At 42.8% G+C, this 24512-nt stretch overlaps 4 protein-coding genes across 4 annotated transcripts; 1 reads left to right on the forward strand and 3 right to left on the reverse strand.

The window, feature by feature from the left end:
• Positions 1-991: 991 nt before the first annotated feature.
• On the forward strand, positions 992-4802 carry LOC127763891 (uncharacterized). The gene is made up of 5 exons (XM_052288693.1): positions 992-1348; positions 1421-3167; positions 3273-3431; positions 3798-4055; positions 4175-4802. Exons 2-5 carry the CDS (start codon positions 3107-3109, stop codon positions 4651-4653), a joined length of 957 nt encoding a protein of 318 aa, XP_052144653.1. The 5' UTR covers positions 992-1348; positions 1421-3106; the 3' UTR covers positions 4654-4802.
• Positions 4803-13961: 9159 nt separating this feature from the next.
• Positions 13962-15875, reverse strand: LOC127764134 (uncharacterized). The gene has a single exon (XM_052288963.1). The coding sequence runs from the start codon at positions 15519-15521 to the stop codon at positions 14280-14282; it is 1242 nt and encodes a 413-aa protein (XP_052144923.1). The 5' UTR covers positions 15522-15875; the 3' UTR covers positions 13962-14279.
• Positions 15876-17072: 1197 nt separating this feature from the next.
• On the reverse strand, positions 17073-20760 carry LOC127764014 (26S proteasome regulatory subunit 7A). The gene is made up of 10 exons (XM_052288819.1): positions 20545-20760; positions 20112-20193; positions 19543-19634; positions 19308-19385; positions 19154-19215; positions 18434-18578; positions 18091-18309; positions 17801-17982; positions 17514-17689; positions 17073-17389 (listed from the first exon to the last, which is right to left on the reverse strand). Exons 1-10 carry the CDS (start codon positions 20629-20631, stop codon positions 17232-17234), a joined length of 1281 nt encoding a protein of 426 aa, XP_052144779.1. The 5' UTR covers positions 20632-20760; the 3' UTR covers positions 17073-17231.
• A 411-nt stretch (positions 20761-21171) lies between these two features.
• On the reverse strand, positions 21172-24031 carry LOC127761836 (uncharacterized). The gene is made up of 3 exons (XM_052286168.1): positions 21828-24031; positions 21534-21660; positions 21172-21416 (listed from the first exon to the last, which is right to left on the reverse strand). Exon 1 carries the CDS (start codon positions 23976-23978, stop codon positions 23502-23504), a length of 477 nt encoding a protein of 158 aa, XP_052142128.1. The 5' UTR covers positions 23979-24031; the 3' UTR covers positions 21172-21416; positions 21534-21660; positions 21828-23501.
• Between the last annotated feature and the right edge of the window lie 481 nt (positions 24032-24512).

Raw genomic sequence — 24512 nt, forward strand, 5'->3', positions numbered from 1 at the left:
TTTCTTTAGGCAAATGATGAGGCCCGTAACAACTAGATTCATCTTGTTTTTTAAAAAAAAATAAATGTTGTGAATCTTAGGTTCTTTAAATCACAAGATTAAGAAACAGGGGAATAGAAAAATGATAGGATTTTCAAGGAATACAAGTGCAATATAAATGATTGGAAAACATAGAAAAAGCACGGAAAATTATCCTTTTATTAGACCACGAGAAAAACACATGAACTGGATAAGAGAGATCGGTAGATTTAAAGGAAATTTTCCATGAGCCTGGATCACATGTTAAAACTTCTCCAAAACTTGTGCGGGTCGAGACATTCCTTAAAATTTTTTATAGGATTCAATAATATCTAAACGGTGAAAAAAAATCCTATAGAATTGTAATCCTATTTCCTATGTTTTCCAAAGGACCGTATCCAACGCCAAAAGATCACGTGATACGAAGGAGATAAATTATGCCCGTCTAATATATAATGCTGGGGATTTGGTTCCTTAGAAATTTAATACTGTGATGTCAATTACTAGTGGTTTTATTTAAATTGGATCATTTCTTTATACATGAAATTCAAGATTTGTAGGGTGTATTCTAAAAAGCCACAATATACGCCTGGATCCGCTGTAGCCTGTAGTACGATGGCAACTTAAACAGTCACAACATGTCTGTTTGATATGATTTTAAGTAACAGGATCATCTGAAACATTTTTGGCTAAAAAAGTTACTGTGATTTTACCTAGACAAGCTACTACTGTAGCGGAAGATCTGAACGCTTGATGTAAAAATAGGGCCGAGTTTAGTTTTAAACTTTTTCTTTAAACTTTCAACTTTTCCATCACATCAAAAATTTCATACACACATAAAGTTCTAACTTTTTATCACATCGTTTCAATTTTAATCAAACTTCCAATTTTAACGTGAACCAGAACCAAATAAATGTCCTATTCTTAACTGCAGCACATCTCAATCCGTCCGGACCCATCCATTCCCCGTCCCGTTGCCTGCCGCGCAGCGAGAGCCATCCCGTCCTCGTCGGCGCCGCTCCCCTCCCCTCCCACCGTCTCTCCTCGCACGTCCCCCTTCCCTCCCGATCGCACCATCTCTCCACCCTCCCCCGCTCCCGTAGTCCCGTAGCTCTCTTCCACGGCCCCCTCCCGACCGTGCCATCTCCCCTAGGTGGCGCTGTTGGTCGCGGTTCTTGAGAGTTGAGACGCACGCGAGCTGTTCGACGTTCTGCCCAGATGGACGGGAACCGTAAGCGCAAGACCGTTGACAGCGACTCGCATGGTCCTCCTGTCAAGAAGGCCTCGACGGGCACGCCCGGTGACTCCTCCTTTTCCCAGTTCGGCGGAGGTGAGTGCCCAAGAACATCCGTTGATGACTTCTCGTTGGGTGTTGGTGATTCGACTTTTTCTTGGATTTCAGTTGCCGATGGACGGAGCGTCACCTGGACAGCACCGAGCACGACCGCTGTGCCGATGGAGTCTATAGGAAGGATGGATCGTTCGGCCACCCCCAGTCGCCTAGACGGCAACCGCTCCGCAGGCGCGTCCGGGCCCAACAAAGGAAAATCCAGCGCGCCTTGTTCTTTCTTCCAAGATCGAGTGCACCCCTGTTCTTTCTTTCTTCTTCGTACTCCTGTGAAGCAGCTTTTGTTCTGAGTGTCCTACTCGCCATTTACTTGTCCCGGTTGCATATGTTACAATTCAAAAGGCTATATTATCTATGTGAAAATGGTTTGATTTTGTTCCTAGCAATGTTGTATTCAAATTGTCATGCAAAACATTTATTACTAGTTTGTAGTACTACTATTTGTGAGACTGCCCCCTCTGAATGCTGAGAGTGGATTAAAGTGGACTTTTTCCTCAATTTCTATGCTCTCCAGTTTATAAAGAATGCCTGAGGTTGCAGCTAATTACCTCAGGCATCTCTATTGTTGTTACTTTATATTTGGTTCATTAGCACAGTGATACAAGTTGAACCTTGGATGAATTTTCATATTTGCTAACTGTGTTTTTCATTTCCCATCTTAACTTGACAAGTTATCCGTGACACACACTTTGCTGCATCTTTGGCTTCCACTTAAAATGGCATTTAGTGTATTCTTGTTGTTTGTGCCCTTTTATATGTCCTCAATGGATGTAACTACCTATCTACATTTCTACTATTTTCCTTCAAAAATATTTTTGCTATTAATATTGTTGCTCTAGAAGGTTTTGTTTGTGAATTGCTCCTGATTAGCATGCATTGTCAGTAAGACTAATTGTGCTGTATTTGTTGTGGGATTCTAAAACATTCTATATCTGTTTAATCTGCTTTTGATAACATCGGCCTAGCAAATACACTATGCATTTTCTATTTTATTTTGATTAATGAATTAATTTGTATCCTGCTTTAGTCACGCCTCATATGGACAGCATGATAGCTGAAAGCCACAACTTTAGAAATCTGCTTGACTTTTGCCTTGTTTGCTTGAACATGATCATGAGCAGTCTCTCAAGTAACACTCACTCTTGATAATAGAAGCAGATGCCTACTTAACAATTTAGAAGGCCCTTTTATTTTTGTATTTGTGAGACTATGCCCCCTCTGTATACTGCATTTGTTGGTAAATACTGTGTAATTTGTTGCGTCCGTGTGCAGTGGCGGAGCCAAGGCCCAGCTACCACGGGCAATGGCCCAGGCTCTGCCTGGCACATGCAGCTGTGCATCCATAGATTAACACTTAATTAGCTTGCTAATTACATTGCTTAGTTCACTGCTAGGCCGTATGAAGCAACTCCACATCAGCACATATGCTTAACACAAACTTATAAAGCAAATGCTCATGTTAAAATGATCTATGAATTATATAGACTTGTATATTCTTGGTTTGTTTGTTAGGTTTGCCCGAGCTCTTAAAATTTTTTGAATCTGCCACTGCCATGTGGATATTTACGTTTCTGATTACCTAGGTATCTTGTTCTGTCTGTTCTGATGTATTTTGTATATCTTCTACATTACACCTAGTGGCTTTGTCAGCAATCAGCATAATTGATAGTCCCATTTTTCTGTGTATATAATCGACTAACTTCAGTAATCCTTCTGTTTCTCACTATCACTTAAGAACCAATGCCCCTGCTGGGAAACAGCAAGCGCTCTGTGGGCGCATCCAGGCCCCTGCGCATCCAAGGTGAGTACCTAATTGAGCGCGCCTCTTGCCCTCTTCTTTTTTCCAAGATTGAACTCCCCTCTTCGTGCCATTGTGAAGTTGTTCTTCTTGGTTCTGGTTGGTTAGCGGAGAGCAGCAGTGAGGAAGGCCGCGTCGGGCTGGGGACACCTGCACCATCACAACATCCGTTGCCTGGTGGCGCACTCACCCGTCGTGTGGATACCTCCAATCTCCAGGAACCACTGCCCACCGCTGTGTCTAAGCTACCTTCTCAGGACAAAAATGGTGAGTGTTCTACTCGCCATTTGCCTGACCTTGGTGCATCTGTTACAATTCAGAAGGTCCTTTTATTTTTGTGAAAATGATTTGATTTTGCAGTTAGCAATGTTGTATTCAAAGTGCCATGCAAACTTGTTGCTAGTAGTTTGTATTTGTGAGACTACGCCCCCTCCGTATGTTTCATATGTTGGTAAATACTGTTTAATTTGTGGTGTCTGTGTGACTATTTACGTTTCTGGTTACCTAGGGCTTTTGCTACATTGAATTGATCAATGCTCATCACTGTCACTTGAGAACAGATGGCCCAACTAGTTAGATTATAAATTATTTTCACTCAGTTCATTCTTACCTGAAATTAACATTTTGCTGCAGCTTCTGTTATTGTGATAGTTCCCGGATGGTCTTCTGATGATAATAACTTCTCGGAGGCAGTGAAGAAACTGTTGTTTGGCCGAATAGGGGCAGACCACTCAGTTGATCAAAAGGTGCCACCGCCAGCAGTGAGAACAGTGATTGTACATATCTTTGGTAGATATGGACCATATCTAGCTCGTCATATGGAGGGATTGGCTGCGCAAGCCCATCTTAGGTGTCAAGAAATGACATTTGAACCAAATATGTGCCACAGAGGTAACTGCCCGTAACGGAACTCTGTGAAAAGACTCTTTATTATAAAATTGAAGGCTAATACTGTCGCTACTGGTCTTTCTCATTTATTTTCTTTTGGTTCAAAATGTTTTTTTTTTCAGGTATAATCAAGGAGAGAGTGGATGAACTCTTGGAGCCAGCGAGGCCTTCCTCTCCGAAGTGCTGTTCTTGCGATCGGCCTGCTGACTGGATAACATCATGCTGCTCGTTGATGCTATGCTCGTATTGCATGCCGGACAAGTTTCATCAGAAGCACAAGCGAGGACATAGCCGGGAACTCTGCCGCGCGCAAGGTGCCATTGGCCTGCTCAATCCCCGGAGTCCGTTGGAGGAGGAAACGAGGTACCTGATGAAAAATGACATGCTCTGCAAGCGAGAAATTATTCTACAGGTTGAGGACGAGGAGAGCGGGAGAACACGGGAGTGCGACATTTTCGTGCTCAGAAGCATGTTACCTCTGGCTGACCTGTGGAACAGGAAGCGCTTAAACAGGCTATTCACGTGTGGCTATCACATGAGGTGGAATGGGGTGCTCGACGAGCTCTTCAGAACGGAGAACAAGCTATCTTTCATGAAGTAGCGAGTAGTAATAGAGGCTTACGTTTGTTCTGTATGCGATTACTAGAACCGTTGTTCAGTAACTCAGATCTGTTTTCTGGTACCCTGCCTTTTGGATTGCTCTTCTTTTATTGTCTATGCGATGTTATTCAGCTTGCGAATCTTGTTGAGACATGTAACCGTTGCTTACCATTGCTCATGTTTTCTGGTAGCTGAGCCTTTTGGATTTTAAGGTCCGGAAGTTTGTCTTACTTTGATCGTATCGTTTATGTACAAAGTTTCTCATATAAAAAACCATATATCCAAGTTTTCAAACTCTAACTTCGACACCAAACACTATCAAACCGGACGAAATTAAAATTTGAGAGAAGCATCAAAGTTCCACAACAAAAAATATATGCATGCCATGCATATATTTTTTTCCCTTCTTATTACTACACTATTGCGTTTGTTACAATTAAATCTTCATAAAAAAAATCTTACATGATTATATTACGATAAAAAATATTTATGTTTGTAAATTACTTTTAATATATACGTAAGTTACTTTTATCATATATATAAATTACTTTTAGATTTGACTAAATTACTTCTTATACTTTCATAATGCTCTAAGTTGATTATTTTTATTATTGCTTTTAGTCAATTTTATAATTTATGGACTTTAAATTTAATTTTTAGATAGACCATATTTTTTTTCCCTACAACGAATTTACTTCTAATGTTGTAACAACTTACTTCCATCTTATGCTAAGTTACTTTTATGGTTTATGTAAATTACTTTTACACCTTATTAAACTAGTTAATTTGCCCCTACTAACACTAATGTGTCATAATCTTTTCTGATGAATTACATGCTAGCAAAAATAATTTACCTGTTATCCATCCAATTGAGCTTTAATTCGATCTATGTCGCATAATAAGGCAAAGTACAATAATTATATTGCCTAAAAATATTAATTCAAGATTGTCAATAATCTAATCACTTCAATACCAATATATGAGACAATATGCATCTACACAAAAAAGGTGAGGATAAATAAAATATTCCAAGCAATTCCACCGCTTCTCAATCATGGTACCGATAATACACAGTATTAACACATATTGATATAGTATCATGTAACTGGCAAAATCTAAATAACTAACACACTGACACCACTACAGTACAATGAACACATTGAGTTATGGAAACAACAGTCATCACTTCTTCTTTTTTTCCATATCTCTCATTCAGTCAACCATGATCCCTTTTAATTTGTAGATCTTTATAGACTTCTATTTTGTTATCCTCTCCTAGAGTAAGATGTGTGCATCCTTACAAGATCAGTAAAGATCAGTGCTCTCAGGGTAATTTGCTTTCGTAAGACGCAATTTATCTACACACTCTTAGAGTGATTGTCAAAATAAAACACTTTAGTAAAAAACAATTAGTTCTGTAAAGAAAAATAATTGCCTAGTGCCGTTCAATGAAAAGTCACTCTACTGCTGTTTTCCGTTAAAAAAAATTAGTACCAATTCTAAATCTAATGAGTACTTAAAAAAATTTTAGGTACCACGGTAGAAGATCGGTTCTGCTCATGGCCTGCTGCCTGCGAAATGTAAGGTCTTCCTTTTGTGGCTCACGGCGCAGGCGCTGTACGTTGTTGGATCGCAGATGTCCTGGTCAGCGAGTGTAGAGATTATGGGTACCCCATACCCACACGGCATGGCTATCCGACTAGTCATAGGGGATAGCTTATATCTATGGAATATGTAACCGATCATGACTTGGGTATTACGTTTCCTTTTATATTATGGAGCGGCCTAAAGTCCTGATTTGATAATATTGCAAAATAGATTTAGGAAACCGATACCGTATTGGTTAAGGTTTCTATCTTGTAATCCTGCCCCCCATCCTATATAAGGTGGGCAGGAGGCCCTCTAGGAGGCATGACACAAACTGATCGTCAGATCAATATACACCCGACGGATTCAAATCCCCAAACAGGAGTAGGGTATTACCTCTCATCGAGAGGGCCTGAACCTGTCTAAATCCTTTGTCTCCGCATCCATCCACTTTCAGCTCTCGTGCGCTACCCCCTTTTCATATTGCTGAAAATTTGTTTCGACAGTTGACGCGCCAGGTAGGGGTTGCGTCGAGTTACCTGTCGACAAGTGCGATGGAATCAACTTCATGAGTCACCGGCTTCATCTTCGCTTCGGGAGTTTTTTCGCCGACCACTTCAACATGCTCCTGCTCTTCGACTCGGATCCAATCTAGCCGGGAAGATCAGTCTCGACATGTTCGATGGATTCAATTTCCACCGCCGTCAATACCTCCATGGAAGACCTCAGTTCAAGATCAAATACCATATACACATGCCCTGCTGCCGTCGGAATCCGATCATTGCCAGGACGAGTCCCACGCCAATTATCCGTTCGGCCTGATTTCAACTCAGCTGCGATTAGCCAGACGCAGAACGACGGAAGGCAGTCATCTATCCAATCGGAATAGTAATCGTGTGCGATTTCGCCATGTATACAATATACATGCATGTAGCGGAGTCCACTGACAACAGATTGATCTGGAATCATAATTAGCAGACTTTGCAGCACGTGTCTCCAATTACTGAAGCACCAGCATATATACTATCGTTATTCCCAGGCAGATTTGTTTGTTTTGGGAGCTTGGACTTTGCCGCCATGCATAGGCAACGTTGTCTAATATGGAGTAATTAAGATTCATGCAACTACTACTTGATTTAATCACCGGATGGCGTCGATCAATCCACCTCTGTCCGAGCTGTACACGAGTGCCTGATCTAAATGCACAGAGACACGTCGCCAGGAGGACGAGTCGGCAGAGTCAAACCAACGAGCTAGGCAGACGTCGCATGCTACCACATGGATAGACCGGCGGGAGTGCGAAGCTGTTTCTCTGTTCCCTGACCTCATCGTTGCCGGCTTGCCTCCGCCATCATCACCACCGGCCTGCCTCCGTCGCCGTCGACCGGTGTCCTCGCCTATACGGTTGGTTGGTCACACCACCGTTCATGGGCGTCCACGTCTTCACCGACCGGCCGCCTCGTCCGCTGCCGACTGGTGTTTCCGCCTGCACGGCTGGCCTATTATGCCGCTGTTGTTGGGCGTCTACGTCTTCACCGACCGGCCGCCTCGTCCGCCGCCGACCGGTGTTTCCGCTTGCACGGCTGGCCTATTATGCCGCCGCTATTGGGCGTCTACGACTTCACCGCCGGCCTGCCTCTGCCGCCACTGACTGGTGTTTTCGCCTATACGGTTGGCGGACTCCGCCGCCGTTAATGGGCTTCATCATCTACACCACTGGCTTGGTTCCACTGGCGCCGACTGGTGTTTTTGTCACCATTGATGGACTGCTTCATTCCCACATCGGCTACTTTTGCTGTCACCGAGGGAATACGATAAAACTAAGTCATCATTTATTTTATTCTTTATATGATATTTTGCCTTTTCCTTTGCCTCACTACATCAACTGGTTCGCCGTTGACTAGTGAGTCGGGGGCTACAGATGTTATATCATATTTTTTAAACAATTTTCATAATATTTATCTTGATTGCTTGCGACATATTCTGAGTACAAAAGTGCCTATCGAGTTATGGAGTTCCATCTTCCTATGCTTTCCGTTTGGTTTGCCAATGGATAGTTGCCTTTGGGCCGATTCCTAGCACCCGGGGGCTTGTTGGATGGACCGAATAACGCAAGGTGCTAAGTATTATTCGGAATAAATCAAAAGCATAGAGATAAGATAATTTATTTTCTGCTCTTAATAATTGCAAAAGTACCCAAGTAGTAAACTCCGACCCGTGAAACTTTGTTCCATTAATGACGAACTCATGTCACTCATATGCATGTTTGGGAAGTGCTTAGGCTGACTCCCGGTGCTTGGTGGCTATGACTAGTCGGGCAGAGTGTTTAAACGTAATGAGTCATCTGCTCGGGGAAATCAAAATTGACAAGAGAAGAAATACATATTTATAAATATTTTAAAATACTTGAATTTTTCTCGAGTATTATATTTATATCAGATGCTACTCATCCTATATGTTTGTTCTGCAGGATCCAGATCCAGATATGCATAAAAGGGATTCATGGCTATAAGCTTATCTCTTACGCTCTAGGAATGGATCAGTCAGAACATCACCATCGGCTTGCTGTCATCGCCGCCGACTGGTGTCATCGCCTATACGGTTGGGTGGTCACACCGTTTTTGTTGGGCATCTACACCTTCACCAACCGGCCGCCTTGTCCACCTCCGACTGGTGTTCTCGCTTATAAGGTCAGGTGGTCACACCGCCGTTGTTGGGCATCTACGTCTTCACCGACCGGCTTACCTTCGCCGCCGCCAACTGGTGTCTCCGCTTGCACGGCTGACCTACTATGCCGCTGTTATTGGGCGTCTACACCTTCACCAACCGGCCGCCTTGTCCGCCGCCGACTGGTGTCTCCGCTGCACAACTGGCCTATTATGCCGCCGTTGTTGGACGTCTACATCTTCACCGACCGGCCGCTTCGTATGACGCCAATTGGCGCTATCGTCTTCACGGCTGGCCACGTCACCGCCATCGCTAATAGGCGTCATCATCTTCAACACAAGCTGTCTACATCTGCTGCCGACTGGTTTCTTCACTTCCATGGCTGCATGATTTTGCTAGTGTTGATTGGCCTTATCGTCTTCACCGTCGATCATCTCGTCTGCAACTGACTAGTGCACTCGCCTCTATGTCTGGTTTATACCGCTACCACTATTGATGGACGTCATCATCTTCCGTCGCCGACTTGTTAAGTCGCCGCCGACTGATGTTTTTATCTTCACAACTACGCGTCTTCGCTACCGGTTTGCTTCCGTTGCCGCCGACTCGTGTTCACTTCATCACGGCTATGCAACTTTGTTACCATGGTGGAGCTACTTCATCTTCATTGTCTTCGGCACCGATTTCTACTCGGACATCTTTAACATGTATCTTCACTCAAGTGATGGCCACTCGACGACAAGCTACAGTTCTCGACTCTATGTTCAGTTGTTTCCCAACTAACCAAAGAGTCGGGAGCTACACAAATACAAGACTCTCAAAATTCGACAAGCTGAAGCAATCAATTAATCAGCCAACGAGTCAATTCCAGGAGTCATTATCTTCGTCTTTGCTTTAGAGCAGAGTTATCAACCAATCAGCTCAGTTTCGACGAGTTGGACAACATCATCTACTTTCCTCCAAGTGAAGCATCTGCAACAGCTATAACACCAATTTGATGGATTATTGTCACTGACATCATCACCAGCACCTCTGCTTCATCGGCCCTGACATCAACTCTGTTGCTAATGGATGACTATGTCTTCGCCGACTTATTATTTCACTTTCACGGTTGCTATCGACTGGATCACCGACATCGTTATCTTCATCAACATCCTGTCAAGCCTCTTCAACATAGCCCACTCTACTGCTATTGATGGGCAATTTCGTCATTATATTTGATCATCTATGATTGCTGCTTATCATCATTACTGTCGGTTGCGTTTGTCGTCGCCGACTATTTTCTTCATCTTCATGATTGGTGGATTTCGTCATCGCCTTTGATGCGTGTCTACATCTTCACCGTTGGCTTGCTTTCGTCACCACCGACTGGTATCCTCGCCTTCATGGATGGCTTATTATGTCACCACTAATGGGCATCTTCATCTTCTTCACCAGCTGCCTTGTCTGTCACCGACTGATTATTTCACTGCCATGGCTACACAACTTTATCGCTGGGTGCCTTCATCTTCATTGCTGGCTGACCTGACTGCTGCCGACTGGTTTCTTTGCCTTCACGGTTGTGCAACTTCATCACTTTTGATTGGTATCACTATCTTCACTATCACCAATATTTTTTGCCACCTCTGGTGAGCAATATTCTCTCTATATTGGTCGTCTTGTCTCTATGCCAACTGCGTCAGCTACCATCAATGGACAATTGTAACTACGATAGAAGGACAAGCTATATGCTCAGGGGCTTACTAGCTCAAACACAAGTATCATACCTTCAATTTGGACTTGTTTCGGATACATTCAACATGGATTTATAGTCATGAGTTTATTTTCTATGCTCAAAGACTGGACCAATTACTATTCCCCGTAAGGACTATCAACTGAATACTTGCGCCAGTCGGGATTTAATTATTATATCTATTTTGGAGTATCCCATAAGGGATAATCACTCAGATCAGAAGCTATTCATATGAGCTACACTTGGTCTACATTACCTAGAAGACTTATTACTTGGGAGCATGTTACATGCGTCATCCTTTAAAGGGTGTCGAAGGCATATTTTTTGGCCTAGGCCTAATATGTCTGCAGCCTATATTTTGAGGTGTGGCCTGTCACGTTCTTTTAGGGACTTAGGCACTTTTTTCTTAGGCCAAAGTGCGCGTGATCTAGTGCCCAATACCTTAAAGTCCTTTTATACCGCAGTTACTCAACTTTTTAGGAGTTGGTACAATGCATCTTAAAAGGTGTCAAACAGTAAAACTTTATATAGCTGCCCCGCTGACTTTTTTATATAGTCATGGCGCTGTTTGGGTTTATCAAGCAATTGATTGGATACAACATAATTGCTTTTTGCCACGTAAGTGTGCATTTTTATTGACCAATATTATGGCTTAGGCTGATTATATATTTTGGTCATTTTCCAGACGATTGATAAATCCTTATGAGTTTATTTACTCGGATTTTATACCACATATGCCATATATTTCCAGGTGTGGTGAAACCATGTGTCTTTTAGGGACTCAAGCACATCTGTTAAAGCAGTGTGCGCATGGTGTATGCCCAATACTTTGAAAATTTATTTATTCACAACATACAAGCTTCTTTATAGCTGTTTTGCTATGTGTATTCAATGATGTAGTCAGCTTTAGGTTGCACGCATCATATTTTACAAAGCAGTCGGTATATCACTCGGATCATGTTATTCAAGGATTCACACCGCATATGCTATATATTAATATTAAGTCACTTGGTTGACTACAATTATCAAAACCACTCAGTTGGTGCCTCTATTAGGTACATCTATTCGATGCACCTGACTTTATTTTTCAGCCCTCCACAGTCTTCATATTTGGTAAAAGTACTCGGGGGATCATGGCAAAGATGATTGAAGCACTCGGTTTTGGAGTAATCTAGTTCGAGAGAAGATTATCTTTCCGACTGTGAAGGTCTCATGGGAGATTATGGGTACCCCATACCCACACGGCATGGCTATCCGACTAGTCATAGGGGATAGCTTATATCTATGGAATATGTAACCGATCATGACTTGGGTATTACGTTTCCTTTTATATTATGGAGCGGCCTAAAGTCCTGATTTGATAATATTGCAAAATAGATTTAGGAAACCGATACCGTATTGGTTAAGATTTCTATCTTGTAATCCTGCCCCCCATCCTATATAAGGTGGGCAGGAGGCCCTCTAGGGGGCATGACACAACCTGATCGTCAGATCAATATACACCCGACGGATTCAAATCCCCAAACAGGAGTAGGGTATTACCTCTCATCGAGAGGGCCTGAACCTGTCTAAATCCTTTGTCTCCGCATCCATCCACTTTCAGGTCTCGTGCGCTACCCCCTTTTCATATTGCCGAAAATTTGTTTCGACAGCGAGGAATCTAAGTCATCAACTGCCTTACCTCCTGTCCTTTCTATGCGCAAGAATTGGAGACGGTAAACCATATCCTCGGTAAGTTTGGTTTCAATTGCTGTTCATGGCGGGGAGGATGGAAATTGCACCCCAACCATGGCTGCTTGATCCAAGATGGTGGGCTTAATTGAGGATGCGGTTGACGAAACGTCATCGTACGTCGGAATCTCGACTCGCAGATCTTGCGTTTCTTCGACTATGTCTTCTGTTTCCTCCGTCATCATCCTCATCCGATTGGAAGGGCGCCAGTGGTTGCTCGATAGTGTGGTTCATTTGGGGGAGTAGTAGCTTTCGGCTGTTGTTTTTGCATTCATTTGGGGGAGTAGTAGCTTTTTAACTAGGATTTGTAATCTCTTCCTTTCGACTTACTCCCTTTGTCATAAAAAAAAATTAAATTCTAAATATGAATCTAGACATCCCTAGGATTTGAGTTTTTTTCACAGAGAGAGTAGCCAGTAATTCCTAGTTCATTTTTCTTCTATCCTGTTCACCCTGGTTGCGATGGCTGCCCGGATGTCATGTCGTGTAAAACTTTCATTTGCTCCTTGTAATATGATGTGTAATTTTTTTTGTGTAATTTTTTGTGTTTTGTGCATTGTGGAAAAACTTAATCCATCAATGACCGCCATGCAACTCCGAGCAAGCTAAGAATGTCATGATTGGAGGGAGAATGGATTCTAGTTCCTTGAGAGGATGTTCGAACCCACAACCAGGCGGATGGAGGGGATAACTATTCTTAGTTACAGCAGAGGAAAAAAACCTTGTGTAGAATTTTTCTCTTAAATTCAATGCAAATGACTTTCAAAAATCTAGAAAAAACGGGAATTGTTTTGATCCCTCACTGAGACATTCCCTTGTTTGTTTAAAAATCAATCAAAATAGTTAGAACTCGGCCTTAGTCACCGACATGCAACTATCCTTTTGCAGTTGATTTCTCTACATACACACAGAGAGGGGAATTCATTCCGCGGTGCGGAGCTCAAGGTCAAGTCGCGAAGACCGTTCAAGTAGCTGAACTAGTAAGAGCAAGTTCTATTGTAGAATTTTATGGTGCAAGGCCAAGTTATAGATGTGTGATAAAAAAAATAGTACTCACTCTTTTTCATATTATAAGTTGTGTTTGATATTTTTTCCCTAGTCAAACATTTTTAGGTTTGACTAAATTTATAAAAATATATATTAATATTTTTAACACAAAACAAACATATTATCAAAATATATTTAATGTTAGATTTAATGAAACTAATTTGATATTTTAAATGTTGCTAAATTTTTCTATAAACTTGGTCAAACTTAACAAAATTTTATTAAAAAAAGTCAAACGACTTATAGTATAAAACGGAGGGATTAGAATTTTAATACTTGTATAGATCGAATTTGAGTTTACATAAGTGTTATATATTGATCTATTGTGATGAATTCTTTCAAAAACATTTTAAGTGACATGAAAAAATGAGGGCCGTCCCATAAGGGATGATTATTAGATTTCCCTAATCCAGGGGACAATCAGCAACCTGATTATACTGGCGAGAGCAAGGTGAAACAAAACAACACATCCCAGACACTCTCCTATCCAATCAGCAGAGTTCAAGTGTTCAACTCACTAACCAAAACAAAGTGTCAGGGTACTCCACAATCCTCACCACCATTATTATTGATGCTATGGCAACAGAACAGAAACAACCTTCAGATGAAAAGATGATAACCAGCAGCCTGCCGACTCATGCAGACGAGTTCACACCCTGAATTCGCTGGAATCAATTATCTCAGGAACGCAGTCAAGTCAACAAAAAATCAGCGTGATTTTTGCAAGGAAGCATGAAAATCGTTTAACTCAGGAACGCAGTCATGCCAACAAAAAATCAATCATCTCAGGAACGCAGTCAAGTCAACAAAAAATCAATGATCGATGCAAGAAAGCATGAAAATCGTTTACCCGCACAATTGTAGTATCACGGGAGTAACCAAGTCGGAGAGGAGTGGGCAGACGATGCGCGCTGCTCCGAGAAACAGCGATGAACGTGCCCGTCGCACCACCTCCCGTTGTCGCTGCAGGGATAACGGCGATGTCCCTCATCGCGGAAGGGCATGCCCTCATCGGCGTAAACGTAGTCATCCAGGAAGTAGACACCCTCCTTGAGTCCCAGCCCAAGCTCAGGATAGGCAGATGATTCATACGATCTGGAGCAGCCACGCCCGACGAAGAATAGACGCCCATCCAGCGACTCCAGTTCGGTCCAGGTGTCCTCAATTTTCTCCACGCCGGTGTGGTCCTGGACCATCTCCTGAACCATCTCGAACACCTTGAATAGGCTTGTGGGAGAACGTGGCCGAGCTGCAAATCTCACAATCATCAGAAGCTTGGCCCGGGACTCCACGAGATAGCGCGCATGGACATGTTCGCGCAAGCGCTCCCGGTGCCGGATGCGCTGAACAGACTCTGTAGTGCCTTGGAGGCCACCATCTGCGTAGAACATGGGGATACAGGTGACGAGGAATCCCCTCGTCGTCACGAACCGGAAGGCGCCATCCTGATAGATGACATCCTGTATCTCATCTCTGAGTCTGACTGTTGAGTCGGGCGCCATTGTTCCTTCGACGGCAACACGATCTCCCATACGCCAGAAGGCGAGACGGCACGAGCCGGCGATGAGATCCCAGCGCATGACGATGCCCGCGCCAATGCAGCTCGTGCCGCCTGGGGAAGAGGAGAGTGCTGCTGCCAGTATAACCATGTTCTGTGCGCGCTGGTAGTCGTCCTCGTCCTGATACGAGCGGAGCAGGTCGGGGAAAGGAATCAAGCTGCTCTTGGAATCCTCGCGTGACCGGAGGTTGATCATGGCGTGAAGTCGATTGTGCTCGAAGGCGACGAACAGCCACCCTCCCTCATGCGAGCCGAAGCAGCGCGCCCCGTGCGCGGGGCTGAGGCGGTGGTGAAGACTGCAGCGGTCGATCCCGCAGTAGAAGCAGTAGACGTGGATGAAATCATCGCCGGCGGATGGGAGGAGTAACCAAGGGAGAGGGCGCGGCGGCGAGGGAGGCGGCGTGGGCTCGGCGAGTGCGCCGCGCCATGTCCTGCAGACGTCGGCCGCAGCATCGCGGTCCGCGACACATCGCAAATGGCGGAAGATCTCCCGCAGCAAATCAGCCGGCAAATCCGCCATAGTAGGCGCAGGCGAGGGCTCCATCTCCATGGGAGCCGGGAGGGGTAGGGGTGGAGGAGAGGGTTTGGAGGATTCGGCGGTTGGTGGATGGAAGGGAAGGGAAGGGAAGGGGAGGGGAGCTGTGGCCAAGCGACGCTGTACTAGTAGGAGTACTTATGTTCGTTGCCCCTGCCTGGCGTTCTTCTGCTTCTAGAAGCAAAGTGAGGCTGGGCCTGGGCCTGGGCCTGGAAGGGCAGAGGCGTTCTTCTGCTTTTAGAAAGCAAAACTGCTATTCGGCGACCAGTCGCGCGCGCCTCTCTCCGCGCGACTGGACACGTGTCGCATGCGGAGAGGAGCGCCGGACAGCGCGCCGCGCGGGAGGAGCTCCGTGTTTTCCATTTTTTTTTCTTTTCGGTTTCTCTTTTTTTTCTGTTTTTCTTTCGTATTTTTTCGGTTTCGTTTTTCTTTTTTTCTTTCCGTATTTTTTTCATTTTTAATACGTATGTATGCAAACTTTATATACGTAAAAATATAAACTTTGTATACGCATATATAAAGTTTGTATACACGTATGCAAACTTTGTATACGCGTATATAAGGGTTGTATATGTGTATGCAAACTTTGTATACGTGTACTTTTGGGGGTTTTTATATGTACGTATATAATTTTGTATACATGTATACAAAGTTTATATACACATATATAAAGTTTGTGTACATATGTTTTTTTAGGTTTTTATACATATGTATACAAATTTTGTATACACGTATATAAAATTTGTATGCATATATATAAAGTTTATATACACGTTTTTTTAGGTTTTTTAATGTATATATATATTTTTTATAGTAGTAGTACTAATAGTAGTAATAATAGTAGACTAGTAGGAGTAATATATTAAATAGTAGTAGTAAAAGGTACTAGCCTCAGTCGCGCGTGGCCCCAGGCGCGCGATTAGTCGTGCATTAGGCGCCCCCTTTAGAAAGGGGATAGTAGTATCTATAGATTTGTCCTGCTAAAAGCAGAGCACAGATTTTTTTTAAAAAAAATATTATTTGTGTACGACATTTTCGGAAATAATGCTCCGAATCATGGTATTACACTACGAGCCCTATTCTAAAATATAAGTATTTTTAAGATGGTCACATATATTAAAAAGTAGATAGAGATAATTTGAGAAATGTTATAATTGGTTGAGATGAAAAGGTAGGTAAAAAAAAAGGAAAAATGGTTGAGAGGAGATAGGTAGAGAAATAGTTTTATTTTAAAATAAGATGTATTAGAAATAACTAAATTCTGAAACTCAGCATTTGGTTCCCAACATTTGGTACCGAACTCAGCCTAAGCACTGAATCAGCTCCAGTAAAAAAGAAAAGCGAGGAACAAAATGGGCTTTCCTGCTCTCAAGAAACAATTTCTAGTGAGTCCAAGCATATTGTAAGTCATGCAGGATTCGCTAGGACTAGGATGCATGCATATGCTACTCCATCAATCGGAACCAGGCAAGGGTGTTCGTGGAGTCACCTTCAATTCTTCATCTCCACCGTTCCACCCGACCACAACCGTCGTGGAAATCTTTGCACATTGTTGTCGTTGACACATTAACCGTCAAAAGGAACCCTACTTATAAAATTTAATAGAACTTGTACAAGATGACATGGTCGCCACAAAGATGCACAATTCCGAGAAGAAACAACAACAATCTTTGCAGACAGCCAGAGACAATCTCATGGGCCATAGTAAATGGGAGCAACAACGGTTTAGTTATACACCATGTATTTTGGAGTCGCGCTGAACTTCTGATACCCTTTGATGACCTTGTTTACAGCATCAAGGAAGTCCTTCTCAGTCACTGTTTTCCGTCGGGCGCGAATCGCATACATGCCAGCTTCTGTGCAGACACTCCTTATATCAGCTCCTGTAACAGCAAACAGGAGTTTGTGAGAACAAAGCTTAGCATTATCCGCTTTTGAGGTGGAGACTATAACAAACAAATCTAGAAGAAACCACCCAGAACGAAGTTTCAAAGTTCTTCCAGTTACCAGTTGAGTTGGGGCAGAGGCGAGCCAGCAGCTCGAAACGGATATCGCGCTCACAGTTCATGGTGCGTGTATGTATCTTGAATATTTGGGTACGGCCCTCCAGGTCAGGTAAGCCAAATTCTACCTTCCTGTCCAAACGACCAGGACGTAGAAGTGCAGGATCTAAGGTATCAGGCCTGACAAAACAAGAAAATGTGGTCAGCTTCTCAGCTCTACTCATGTGGCGATAGTCCTGAACACATGCAGATGTTTAAAGATAAATAGCTACACAGTATGATATGCAATACCTGTTTGTGGCCATCAGAACCTTGATGTTTCCCCTCGCATCAAACCCATCGAGTTGGTTCACAATTTCCAACATGGTACGCTGAACCTCATTATCACCCCCAACCCCATCATCGAAGCGAGCACCTCCAATAGCATCAACCTCATCAAAGAAGACAATGCATGCTTTCTTCGAGCGGGCCATCTAAACCAAGTGAACATTTTTTTTTTCAGAAACATGCTTGTCAAACAGAAGCACTTTAAGTGCAGAAAATTGATAAGTTCTTGTGAGTTTTCACAATGTTGCACATACCTGAAATAATTCCCGGACCATCCGTGCCCCTTCACCAACATATTTTTGAACTAACTCACTGCCAATTACACGGATAAAACAAGCATCTGTACGATTGGCCACTGCTCTAGCAAGAAGTGTTTTGCCAGTTCCAGGAGGGCCATAGCAAAGGACCCCCTTTGGAGGATCAATACCAAGCTTGACAAACTTCTCTGGGTGAAGCATGGGAAGCTCAACAACCTATGAACAAACAATAATTAGCAAACAGTAAATAGCAAAATAAGTCCAAAACTAACTAGCCTGATGCACAAGGATGAGCAAGTTTGCACGACAAGGGATATGAACTGAAAAAAGATTAGTATACCTCCCGCATTTTTTCAATCTGTTCCTTGCAACCACCCACATCATTATATGTCACATCAGGTTTTTCCTCAACTGTCATCATGGTAACACTTGGGTCAATTTTGGGTGGCAAAGGAATTTGAATCTGGTACTTGTTCCGATCAACACTGCATTAAACGTGAGATGAATTTATACAGTGAGTACAGTGGTTCAACAGACCTAGAACAATGACATACAAACTATATATGATATAGAAGGCATATGACTTGTCCAGAAAAAAGCATGCATGCATCAGATGCTTTTTTCTTCTTAGCTTAATCAGCTTTGCTATCTCTAAAGCTTACATGTTACAGTTCATCTTCTGTCGCAGGAATGGACAAATGGTGCTACTAGTACTATTGGTAAACGCAAAGGAACAGAAAATTAGTGAAGTATATCTACCAAACTTTGTATATGTTATACCCTGGATTCAAATAAGCAATATTCTCTTCTATGTCAAACATGTAAGGTTTGTTGAACTATAATCTACTCTTGTTTCCATGACACCATATATGCTGTCAATGAATTAACACCATTGCATTGAGGAAGTGTGCATACTATTGGGTTAATATATTAGAGCTTGTTTTGGTCTAACGCAAAAATGCATCAAAAAAAGGTGGAAACAGCAGATCGAATTGCATGAGATAGAATTCAGGGAGAATAGTATGATACATCAAAGACCAAAAAAACAGCAGTGACCTACCCCACTCTCATCCCTTCCTCAATGTCAGTTGGAGAAACTTTATCCCCTAGGCCAACCACAAACTGAATGATACAAAATACAGAATGAGAAAGGGATCAACACATTTTTTTCATGAAAGATATTGTTTCAATAAAATTGGATAAGCATGGAATACCTTTGCAATTTGTTTTACATTAATCACATATTTAGCATCATCAGTATTAGGACTTATAATCTTGGTACACCTAGCCACCTTCAAAAGGAGGAAAATATCTTGTCAGTAAAATCACAGAAGACATAAAACTAAAGCAGGAAATCTAAGTCCTTAGGCATCATGCATGAAGTATGCTAGGCACAAAACTATTAAAACAAGGAAGAAGGTAGGCGGGGAAATAGGTTAAGCGATATACTTGCAGCGGTTGCTCTTCTTGCATCATTTGCTTATCCGATACTAGATCCCATTGGCTGGGTGGTGCCAGCCCAGTGTCAGACTCCTTAATCCCTGGGATTTAATGAAAGAGTATATCAGTCAGATAGACCAATTAACATGTGCTAAACTCCTAGCATCTAAACAAGCTGACAAACTGAAAAATGATGTGAAAGGTAAGAGGGTGTTTGAACATGAGACAAGGTTGCTATACAGTGCACATTACGACGTCAAATTTCTAGTACAAGAACAAATTTGGAGGTATATCGCACATTATATAAGCCCACATAGAGCACCAGAATTGTACTCTTGTCATCAATGAACAAAGAGTGATCAATATGATATAAAACATTCCTACAGTGGGGAATGGCCAAACCCACTAAACAATCAAAATGTGCTATAGCAAATAGGAAAGCATCAGTGTGTTCGATAAAATTTATCTCACTATGCTATCACATGAAAGTACACAGCTGAACTAAAATAAAATTACTTAGCAAATTGAGCTACATCTCCAGTTCCAACCAAGAATTAGACGAAAAATTCTTAACTCACCACAAAGGTCATTGATCTTCTTAGCCATTTCTTTTATTTCTTTCTCCACCTTCTTAATGCTTGTGGAGTATGGCCCAAGCCCCTGCGCAACAACAACCAGACAGCCAGAATCAGCAAACTTCATTAATAGAAACCACGCAGCACCAAACAAAGTATTAATCCTCTCCACTAAAACCCAGCTTTTCACGGCGAAGAAGAAGAAGAAAACGAGAGAAACAAACATTTCGCCTTCCGCGAGAAACCCAAACCATCCGCTGAACAACATCAGCCTCAACCGCCGACAAAAGAGGCACACACACAAATCGAAACCCTAGAACTACCCCCAACCACAAGCTAACCCCAGCCCGAGGCCCGAGCCCACCATGGGACCAGATCACCAGAAAGCACCCCTAGATGGGAAGAGATCAGGGAGATCTAGCGGGGGGACACTCACGTAGGTCTTGAGGAGAGCGATGTCGTCCTCGTCGAGCGGGCGGGGGTTCTTCTCGTTCATGATGTCGTCCTCCGGCTCCGGCGCCATGGCTCCCCGCCGCTTCCGCCGCTGCTGCCGCTGCGCGTCTTCTCCGGCGGCGGCGAGAGGCACTTCAGGTGGAGTCGTGGAGAGAAGGTGGGGGTGCGAATGCGAGAGAAGAGAGAAGCTCGCGTGGATGCGGGGAGTTTATTTTCTCCTCCTTTTTTTTCTTTTTATTTGGCCTTTTTTTTCTTTCCTCCTCCGCAAGGATCCCTCTCCGCCGCCCGATGCTGATCGGACGGTGTAAATCTTTCTGGGCCTGTCTAGAGTTGGTCTGTGTCCTTGGCTCGTTGCGGCAATGGGCTTTTTTTTTCGTCTTGGAGGGCTGAGCTTAGGATTTATTTAGTTTGGTTTTCGTGTTCGATTCCGAAACGAACTGATCAAAGCTTAGGTCTTCTTTGGAACCAAGTCGGAATTTGAATTAAACATGTGGAAATACAGTAAAATTCGTGCGTTTTCGAAAAGGCCTCTGCATGATTTCGGGGAATACTGCTACTGGGTACTCCTGGGAGGAGAATAGAACTTAGGAAAAGAATAGTGTACGTAAACATGATATTGCACAAAAGCTCCCAGGTTTCAAATTCTTCAAATTTGATACAATCCAGACAATGAAAGCAACAAGGATTCCAGGACAAGACGATTATGGGATCAAACTAAGCTAATCTTTTCATTGCATTATAGTGTCAGACAGCTACAAAGAGAAGCAATCTTCGACTCTTCGTCAGGTTATTGTCCGGACCATCTGACTGGAGCCGGTGCACTGACGAAATGGACCTGCAAGTTCTGGGCATGCCCTGAAAAGAAAATGGCAGGTGTTGCTCAACATGAACAGACCACGATAACTATACAGCAGTGGACATAAGGAAGTGAGGAACCTTGTATGAGGATAATGCTGAACATGATTTGCTTACATGGGAACCATAATCAGGTTGCCGCACCACAGCATCGGAGAAGAAGGCAAACGCCAAACATCGGAGAAGAATTAGCCATGCCGTTTCCGCGAGATGAGTCAACTGATAAATGGAGTACTGAATCTGACTGTAACAGAAGAATTTTCAATGTCAGTTCACTCAAACAATTCAATACACTCAAAAATCACAATTACTCCTGGGTGTTTTTATTCTTCAGGTTGTGTATTGAGTTACTGATTGCAAATACGGAGTAACATCCAGTATCGAATTTGGATTGAAAAGAGTGAACTTTACCTAGTATTGATGAATTCAGACTGCAACATTCGAGTGAACAGCACGAGCATCCCTACAGACCACCATCTCTTCAAAGCCTTTCTGTAGTTTTGCAGTTTTTCTCTGCTCCAGGCATTCTGCATAGGCTTGATATGCATTTCCATGGTCATGTGGTCTCCCTCAGCCTCTCAAAAATCTTCCTAACTGCCTCTGCTTAAACAGAAAATATGGTAAGAAAGACAATCAAGAAATTAACCTGCAACTATTATAAAATATAATTTCCACATACATAATGCAAGATATCCAAAATTCTCAGGGAAAATTTTCAGTACTTTTAAACTTTTTAACATCAAGAAAACAAGACTATTATCTAAAAATCTAGAAAACAAGACTGGTTCCATTGCATCATAGTGACCACAACCAACATTTCTTCCAAACACATGAGCTCATTGGACATTATTAATGCCTTGGAAGTACATTGGATTGTATCAAGCCCATCTAACGCCCAACTGGACGTAATGTTCAATGATAACCATCCTGCAGTAGATTTGACATTAATTTACAGTCTTGAGGCAAAAACTCAAAACCCGAACTCTAGGGTGAATTGCCATTCGAATATCAGTACTGCAACAGAAAAATCCAGACATTTTTTAGATAATGGGCAGCGCCCGGCCTCTGCATCATAAGATGAATGCACATGGCCAATGAAAAATCCAGACATAAGCTTTCAGTGATGAAGTTTGGTACTTCAGAGTTTTCTACCGTATGTAAAATTTTAATAGGGATGGAGTATTTAAAATTTTAATAGGGTAACTCTAAGTAACAGATGTAACTGGAAAGAAAATGATGAATGGCAAATTTAGAGCACTATAAATGGCATGTAAATAAGACTAAAGTAACTTACCTCACCTTGCAGGTTTGAGATGGTGCTGGCTTAAAAGAGATTTGCTTCTATGATGGAAAATAAGAATAGATAAATGTACCCAATTGTTTACATACACACAAAGATGCCACCAACAATTCAATCGACTCGACTGATGATTGCACCCCACTTGAATCAAGGGTGTGACAAAACAAAAGCCCACAGGTACAAAATGTGAAATTGTGCTAGCAGATAATAGTTTTTCAAGCCTGTAGGAGTACTTTGGTGAGGTACTTCATTTGTTGAAACAAGTTAGCTTATACAGAAAAAACAAGTTCAGCGTAAAATGATTTGTTATACACCAGCATTAACTACTGCCACGGAAATGAATCTACTTATCAGCTATAGGCAGCAGGTATTGGAGTGCAGCCTTCCTTTTACAACATTTTGTTCTGTAGATTCACAATTTGATACCAGCATCTGAAGCAACAAGGAAATAATAATACTTGAACAAATTAAAATATATCATCAGCATCATTTCGGTGTATTTTTCAGATGCTCATTTTTCAGCCTTTCAGCAATCCTAAAGAATGTCTAAATGTACATAATAGAACGTTCTGAAAGTAAGGCGGCACAAGCACAAGCACAAGCAGTGTCAAACATGCATAATTGTGTTGCAAGGACAAAATCGATTAACTGAAATACAATACAGTAAATTACTCAACATGAAAGCGAAGAAGATAAATCCCTAGGCGCCACCAACACACTACACTAGCAAGCTTGGTACTAATCCCCAATCCCCTCCAATCATGGATGGATTAACGCGATTAGATTCAGTTGTCATCCCCATAGGCGAGGAATCGGTAGCGCTCCTCGTAAGGCCCGTCGAAGTACAGGTCGGCCTCGAACCACTTGGGGTACCGGACGAGGTCGCCGGCGACGAAGTGCATGTACTCCTCGCCGGTGGTGGCCTCGGCCGGGAGCACGCGGACCTCGCCGGAGACGATGTAGACGAGCTGGTCCACGTGCCAGTCCCAGGGCATCCGGCACCGCCCGCCCGTCCGCCACGTGGACCACGTCTCCATCGCCCGCAGCGCCTCCGCCCGCTCCCGCGCCGCCGCGCCGCGCTCCACCCGCACCTTGTATACCTCCTCCAGCGGCCGCCGACCCACCACCGACACGTGCCCGGCTGCTGCCGCTGCCGCTGCGGCGCCTCGTGCTAGCCGTCGAGGAGGCGCGCCGCATGGCCGGCTCGCCGTGGGGAGGAGGAGGTGGTGGCATCCGGCCGTGGCTGCGGTGGCAGGACTCATTTTTTGCCTTGAGCCTTTCTCTGATCTCCGGTGATGGTACTCTGGCTGTGCGCCCAGCTTCCAGCCTGCCCTCTTATCCAGTTAACCAACGGACAAATAAATGAAAATTAACAATTCTTTTTACAATTTTCCCACGGCCGTGTAAATCAAATTTAGTCTTTTTTTAAAAAAAAGTAGACTTGTTTGTATAAAGGCACTATTCCCTCCAGTCAAAACTTATATTTGCCATTTTACCATCTTATACGATTTTGGAAAAAAAATGTGATGGTTTTATGAGACCATGAAAGTATTTATAAGATATATAAATCTATATATATCATTGCGTGTCCTTTTTAGCTGCTCCCTCCATTTGAGGTTATAAGATGTTAAAGTCAAACTGCTTTAAGTTTGACTAAATTTATAAACAAATATAGTAATATTTACATTATCAAATTAGTTTTATTGAATTAATAATTAAATATATTTTAATAATAAATTTATCTTGGTCGAAAATATTACTATTTTTTTCTATAAACTTGGTTAAACTTGAAACAG

Source organism: Oryza glaberrima, chromosome 2, assembly GCF_000147395.1.
Source record: "Oryza glaberrima chromosome 2, OglaRS2, whole genome shotgun sequence".
Lineage (NCBI taxonomy): Eukaryota > Viridiplantae > Streptophyta > Magnoliopsida > Poales > Poaceae > Oryza > Oryza glaberrima.

What these genes read in the sequence shown, in the direction of transcription:
- LOC127763891 (XM_052288693.1), top strand. Translation starts at nt 3,107, where the DNA reads ATGCCCCTGCTGGGAAACAGCAAGCGCTCTGTGGGCGCATCCAGGCCC. An exon ending in ACCTTCTCAGGACAAAAATG is followed by an intron (nt 3,432 to 3,797) that starts GTGAGTGTTCTA and finishes ATTTTGCTGCAG; the next exon opens with CTTCTGTTATTGTGATAGTT. An exon ending in ACCAAATATGTGCCACAGAG is followed by an intron (nt 4,056 to 4,174) that starts GTAACTGCCCGT and finishes TTTTTTTTTCAG; the next exon opens with GTATAATCAAGGAGAGAGTG.
- LOC127764134 (XM_052288963.1), bottom strand. Translation starts at nt 15,521, where the DNA reads ATGGAGATGGAGCCCTCGCCTGCGCCTACTATGGCGGATTTGCCGGCT.
- LOC127764014 (XM_052288819.1), bottom strand. Translation starts at nt 20,631, where the DNA reads ATGGCGCCGGAGCCGGAGGACGACATCATGAACGAGAAGAACCCCCGC. An exon ending in ATGTAAAACAAATTGCAAAG is followed by an intron (nt 19,216 to 19,307) that starts GTATTCCATGCT and finishes TGTATCATTCAG; the next exon opens with TTTGTGGTTGGCCTAGGGGA. An exon ending in GTTCTGATGGCCACAAACAG is followed by an intron (nt 17,690 to 17,800) that starts GTATTGCATATC and finishes TTGTTTTGTCAG; the next exon opens with GCCTGATACCTTAGATCCTG.
- LOC127761836 (XM_052286168.1), bottom strand. Translation starts at nt 23,978, where the DNA reads ATGAGTCCTGCCACCGCAGCCACGGCCGGATGCCACCACCTCCTCCTC.